General features: G+C 38.1%; 1 protein-coding gene across 1 annotated transcript in view; it reads right to left on the reverse strand.

The window, feature by feature from the left end:
- LOC122555654 (extracellular calcium-sensing receptor-like) overlaps nucleotides 1–5307 on the reverse strand; it is an 8783-nt gene extending 3476 nt beyond the window's left edge. Inside the window, 6 exon segments of the mRNA XM_043701651.1 lie at nucleotides 6–609; nucleotides 703–846; nucleotides 2444–2671; nucleotides 2790–3194; nucleotides 3430–3624; nucleotides 5194–5307. Of these exon segments, the coding sequence (XP_043557586.1) occupies nucleotides 6–609; nucleotides 703–846; nucleotides 2444–2671; nucleotides 2790–3194; nucleotides 3430–3624; nucleotides 5194–5307 (1690 nt within the window).
- Nucleotides 5308–7193: the final 1886 nt, after the last annotated feature.

Below are 7193 nucleotides of genomic sequence, written 5' to 3' on the forward strand. Positions count from 1 at the left end.
TCCAATATAACTGAGTACACAGTAGAAGGCTAACGAAGACCCTACATTGCATTCAAACACAATTATCTCGCTAGGGTAACTAGTATTTTTCAATGGATAAGGTGGAAATATAATTAACCAGGTAGTACATATTGCACATTGTACCAGCGTAACGATGCAAACTATCAGCTGTTGTTGTCTTGGTCCAAATCACTTCATCATATTATTGCTGGGAAATGTTGCTTTGAATGCCATCACCACAACAATTGTTTTACTCAATACACAAGAAATGCAAAGAACAAAACTAATACCAAACGCTACATGGCAGAGCATACAAGACCAAACTGAAGGTTCCCCAATGAATGTAATTGAACATAGAAAACAAAGTGTCAGGGCAAAAAGAAGGAAGCTTAACTCAGAATTATTAGCTTTAACAATCGGAGTGTGTCTATTGATGTAGAACATTGTGAAAACACCAACAATGGCACAGGGTCCAAACAGCGCCATTGTCACCAGAATGATTTCCATTGTCTCAAAAAAGGAAAGAAACTCGGTTTCCTTTGGGATGCACATATCCTGTCTTTCATTAGATTTGAATTCCAATGGACATTTTATACAATGAACTTGAATCTGAAAAAGCAGCACAAGACAGTCATTATAGAGGTATCCTAACAACATTGTTACACTGCTGACATCAACCTTATAATGCTATGCCTTTGGTACAGGTATTGATGTTTTCTTACCAGTTGTGTTACTAATTTCTCCTTGTGCACATGGTATGCAATCAAAACAGCAAATGGGTTGTCCTTTTCTTCCTGCCTTCCTTGTTCCTTTATGGCAGCTTTCGGAACAAACAGCTTTTGGAACCTGATTATGGAGATGAATACAATTGTGAAGAAATACTATAATTCCATGAGGTAAATTTATAGCATTCAGTCTGGAGTAAAGAGCAAAATCTATTTGTATTACATTTATTAGAACTGTCCTTTTTTCAAATAATCTTACAGTCTCTGACCTGATCATATCCAATTTAAAGCTGCTTTAAAGTGCTTGGGATAGATTTGCAGTTACAGAAGCAGAACATTTTTAGTAAATTCAGATTTGCATGATAGCATTCATGACAGAGTTGCTTCATTTATTATTTAAAAAGGAAATAGGCAAAGTAATAAAATAAATGTATTTTGTAAGGATATCGTTTAATGGCTCAAATGAAAATGAATTTATAAGTAAAAATGATTTTGTTAATTCATTCATGTGATGTGGGCATCACAAGCCAGGCGACAGTTTATTGCCCACTCCAATTTCCTTTTGTGCTACCATCTTGAACTGTCTTAATCTGTTTGCTATAGTCAGACCCATAATGTAATAAGGGAGTAAGCGACAGGACTTTGGTTGTCCCAGCGACAAAGAAGGACCCGACGTATGTTTCCAAGTCATGATGGAGAGTGGCTGCCAGGGTAACATGCAGATGATGGTGTTCCAATATATTTGCTGCCAATGTTCTTCTGGAAGGAAGTGATCATGGGAATGGATTGTACAGGCTAAGAAGCATTGTTGAATTTCTGCACTGTACCTTGTAGATACTGCCACTGTGCATTCTTTGTTGGGGAACTAATGCTTGTGGATGTGGTGCCAATCAAGTGTCGGGGAACTAATGCTTGGATGGTGTCAAGCTTATTGAGATTTGTTAAGGTACACACATCCAGGCAAGTGGGAGTATATCAAAGAAGTCCTGTGCTCTGTAGGTTGTGGAGAGTCCAGAGATGAGCTATCTGCTGCATACTTCCTAACCTCTGACCTGCTCAGGTAGCCACAGAACTTATATGACTAGCCCAGTTCAGGTTCTAGTCAATGGTAACCCCTTGGCTGTTGATAGTGGGGGTTTTAGTGTTGCTGATGCTACCCCATATACTATAAAAACTTTTAAATCTTCTCTTGTTGGCGATAGTCATTGCTTGGCATTTATGAAGCACAAATGTGTTTGCAACAAAGATGAATATGAACCATACTGTTCCTTTACATCAACCTAATGGATCCACTACCCTCTGAACATTTTTCAAACCTATTAAATGACTACTCAGTATGTTTAATTTGTTACATTTTTGTTCATAATATTCATTTGTTAATTCAGTGACATTTAATATATAATGATATTTATAACTCTTCTTAAACTGCACTGTCTCTTACTTTTTTGCCATTTTAAATATATCAGTTAGGTGTAAAGGCATTTTACTGTTGAAGTGGGTGCAAATAAAACATTTCTTAGACCTTACATTCTAATTGATCTTAGAATTGGTGAGCAGAAATTTTCTATTTTACAATGCCAGATATGTTGCAATTTTACTCAACATCAGGAAATGGTCAGTAGTGATTGGCTGCCTATTTGAAGCAACAACCATTTAAAAGAATCAAAATTGAAATCAGAAAGCAGACAGTGTTTAAAAAGGTTCATCACCAATCTTACCGACTTCTGACCACCACTCCAAATAATTGCCTTTTCTGTTATTGAAAATTCTTCTCCAGAACGAGCTGATCCATCAGAGTGCCCAATATTTACAATGTCAATGTCACCAAGGGCATTTGGTCGCCAGTTTACAATGTCATATGTTGCGACAGGGTCTCCATTTTCATCAAAATAAACCTTGCCTCCGATCTTGGTTACGAAATTCAGTGTTCTCATGTAATATAACAACTTTGAATAAAACAAAATGGGAACTTATTTACATTAATTGCAATTTTTCAACCCTGAATTCTGTCACATTGGGTATCCATATAAATGTAGTCAGCAAGCCATATTACATGTTCCTTACCTGCCATGGTTGAAAATTTGAAACATTTGGACAGCTCCCATTGGAGAAAGGTCCTTGCCCAGTTTTACATGACGCCATGTTGTGAAGTACATGAGCTAGAGCATAAGTTGCTTTGTACACCTTGTAAGTGACTCGGTATTGTAAGACATCAGTAAATTTGTTTCGGACATTCTGTAAATTTTCTCTCCCTGTGCATTCCTTAAACTGCGATTTAGTTTTTCGAGAATCTATTTTGATTCCATTGCTTATAGTGCAGTTGAAATTATTTTCCCAAAACGATTTCATCAAGAGGCTCCCTGGATACAAGGATGAATGAACTTTCATTTGGAACTCCCTCAACCCTGGTATGCTGACTTTGCGAATTGCGATGCCAATTACACCAGAAGTAATCTTTTTTACTTTCATCTGCAGGAAGAAGTAATGTGAAAACCCATGATTCACTTCCAATCCATTATATGCCACTGATATTTTGTCTAATCATTTCCTTTAGAAGAACACCCATACTTGCTTCTCTCACAAAAGAAACAACAACTTTTGTAGATGAGTTTTGTATGGTGTGAATTGTTTTCAGTAACTTATCTTGAGTGTATGTTTTATAAAATGACTCAGAAAAGACTCTACAAACACCTAAATGTTGAACTGTCTCTTCAAATGCTTGCATTCCAAAGTTTCCATAGTCATCGTCGCCTTTAACTGTCCCAATCCAGGTCCATCCAAAATGCTTCACCAGCTGGGCTAATGCTCTCGCCTGATAGTAATCACTCAATATTGATCGAAAAAATGACGGATATTCCTTTCTGTTGCTCAGGCACGCACAGGTAGAAAAATAACTAACCTGTCAGAAATAAAGCAAAATAATTTGCCATTCAATGAAAATGTGCAGTTGTTCATGATACTAACACATTAATTTTGGTTGAGAAGAGGAAAGATTCCAACTTGCCTCATGGTTACAGCAGTGGCCCATCTTAAATGCATAATAAACCATTTATTTAATACTCTTGAAATGTTCCCATCAAATATTTTCTCTTAGTATTCATTCCAAGTATTGCTCTTTCTTGATTCAACTTGTCCTCGCTACAACTATGCACAACGTTTTGTTCTCACAATTTAACATGAAGAACATCATTGAACATTCTCTTTTTCTCTCTTTCTGCAGCTTAATTTGGGATAATTCAAACTTTGTGCAACATTGCATTGAGGATCCACAGTCAACCTCGCCTTTTGTCCCTTCCCACAGAAGTCAAGAGAGGGAAAGGAAAAGAAGGTGCAGGATATGCAACTAATTCTACATGACATTGCCCAAACTTAAATTCCCTCTTCATCCTTATATCTTTTGCACATAGTCAACATTATCTGATGCTTAATTGCGAAGTAAAACTTTATTGATTTTTATCCAACTTCTGGAACCAACATTAAGCTCACTGCCCCTCAAGTATGAATGATACCTGCCCCAGTGAGCCGATGCTGAAACATTTTATTGTTTCAATTAGGTTTATTTCATTGCATTATGTAATGTTTACATTCTGTACTTTAGCATTCTATTGATCGTGTTGTTTGCTGCTGGGCAGGCTTTGTGCATATTTCACCCTTAATTCGCTTGCAGATGATCTAGGAAGGTATTCAGCTCCAGGGTTACTGGAGATGGGCAACATAAATTATTTTTTCAGCACTGACCGCATCTCAGGAAACAATAAAATTGAACTAAATTTACCCATTTTCTTGTAATCATTTTTGTTAGTTTCCCTTATCATATTTTCACTACCCAGTTTCTGAAAAGTGATTCTCAAAGCTTACCTTTGAAGAACAATAATAACCTGTTTTCAAAGTTTGTGCGAACATTTGTAGCTCGGGTGCTCATTATTGTGGTTCTGTTCGCCGAGCTGGAAGTTTTTGTTGCAAACGTTTCGTCCCCTGGCTAGGCGACATCATCAGTGCTCGGGAGCCTCCTGCGAAGCGCTTCTTTGATGTTTCCTCCGGTGTTTATAGTGGTCTGTCCCAAACGGAAGCGGCAGGGACAGACCACTATAAACACCGGAGGAAACATCAAAGAAGCGCTTCGCAGGAGGCTCCCAAATACTGATGATGTCACCTAGCCAGCGGACGAAACGTTTGCAACAAAAACTTCCAGCTCGGCGAACAGAACCACAACAATAACCTGTTTATAAAGCTATAATTATGCTGAACCAAAGACCAGTCAACAGTAATTGTTCTGGACAGTCTGACTATCCTGAATGAAATTCTAATGCTAATGTAAATTAAGACGCTGGTCTGTTTTGGATGATTATCAAAAAAAGTTATGGATCTTGCAGAGATGGATTAAATGCTGCATATAATATCACCTCACATACAGTTGACACAAATTTGTTCACTTTGCATAACTGAGTTATTTAACGCCATATCTTACCATAGGGATTCTGAAAGTACTGATCAAAGGTGCTATTGCAAAAGATTGTGTGGATCCAGAATCAGCAACAATCGCAGAAATAATGGAGGAGTTTTTATAGTTATCAGTGGACATGTTTGCCACAGGACAGTTTAGAAACTCCAAAGCTGCTTTTAATGATAACTGGGGCAAATGACAAGAATCGTATATGCGGTATCCCAGAGTAACTCCAGGAAGCAGAGCTGTATCGTTTATTTCCTCTATGGCAAAAATCATTGCCAGTGCAAAATGGAATGGTCTAAACTGAAAGCTGCAAAGAAGGTGAACAAACAAGACTGAGGTAAAAAAAACACATAAAGCAACCATACGATTATATCAGAGTGGATCACAGCATAGCTATTATTAGGGATAATTCAGTGGTACCAAATTTCTCTAAGCTGGAAGTTGATGGATCTATATCATAATGCAAAGCCCTGAACAAAAAATCTTAATTGATATTAAGCAAAGACCTGACTATTTGCCCGATGTCAAATAAAATATTTAGAGGATTGCTGACCTTCCTTCTCAGACCCAATGGAAGCATTTCAAAGGAAAGCAGCAGAGTTATCACAAGGCCTTATCCAATATTTATCTCACATTCCAATATAGAGCTTCTACTAGCACACACTAACGTGAGGCATTCTGCTGGCTCTGGCTGATGGCTGAAGGAGAGATCTGGATACTCAACGTGGTAATGCAATGGAAAAATTCCTCTCAGCATGATATCTCCATCCTTTGACAAGCCCAGTAAATCAAACCTACCCCAATGTTTGCAAGCCTACTCATTACTGGACCATGCTAGGGCAACATCAGAAATTACCATGAAAAGAAACCAACAATGCATCATTGACAGGGCAAGTAATTGTCCTTGGCTGACAGTATGGTGAACATCAATATGTTACTTGGCTAATCATTTGTTGAACATCAATATGTTACTTGGCTAGTTCCTTAAGAAAACACATCACCACTTTTGTCAACATGGGACTCATGAGGAAATGATTGCAAACGTTGTCACCTGTCAATCCAATTACAATCAGAAAGTGCTGGAAACATGTGGGAAACCAGGCAGCATCTGTTCACAGAGAAGCATCATTAATCTGTCATGTCGATCGATCCTCAGAACTTCTGAAATTGTCTTCCAGTAGAAACTTTAGAGTGGATGTTCAGGATTACAAGATCTGGAGTTACCAGAGGTCCAGGATCTGGATTTGCTAGCAATGAGAATAGTTTACCATCCAAAATTAGGTGTCACCACATTGTGTGGAAGAATGTTAAATCTGTTCAAAACATTGTTCATTGGCCATCACACAAATTTGCAATTATACCAAAGGCCACTACTTCTGATTTAAAAAAAAATGCCCCATCTATTGCAAATGATTCAGAAGGACAAAATATCTCAAACATGTACATGGTAGGTCAAGCAAGCTGTTTTATGCGGTGGCTTTATGAGTTTTATGTTTCACTGAGAGGGTGCAGTTTCATTCCAACAATACCTCCTGGATACAGCACAATCTCATGCCCAAAGACCACTAAAAGCTGTGATTTGATTTTCATTTGGCAGCAATCACTGCACAATTCTGAATGTGTCCTGACAACCAATTTATGATAATTACTTGAGCTGCTTAAGTGATCACTTAGATATTTTGTAATAAACATAATGAGAGATGTTGCTACACATCTCTGGGGTATGTGGAATCTGAGTAGAGACCTTTTTGCTCAGAGGTAGGGATCTATCAACTCACCACAAGAGACATTGCAAAGTGTTTATTGCTGCTCGCCAAAAGATTCATATGACCATGTGAGAGGCAGTAAGCAAAGGAAATAAATTGGTGTCTTGCACCCTGCTTGAAATGGCCATTTGAGATGTCCTGATGTAGAATCAAATCCTGCTGTCTGCAGTTCTCATCCTTGCTCCTTTCATTCAGACTTTATTGTTATGGAACAGACCAGACCACCTCTCCCCCCCCGCCCCCACATCCCAA

The sequence above is a fragment of the Chiloscyllium plagiosum genome, chromosome 13 (assembly GCF_004010195.1).
Source record: "Chiloscyllium plagiosum isolate BGI_BamShark_2017 chromosome 13, ASM401019v2, whole genome shotgun sequence".
Lineage (NCBI taxonomy): Eukaryota > Metazoa > Chordata > Chondrichthyes > Orectolobiformes > Hemiscylliidae > Chiloscyllium > Chiloscyllium plagiosum.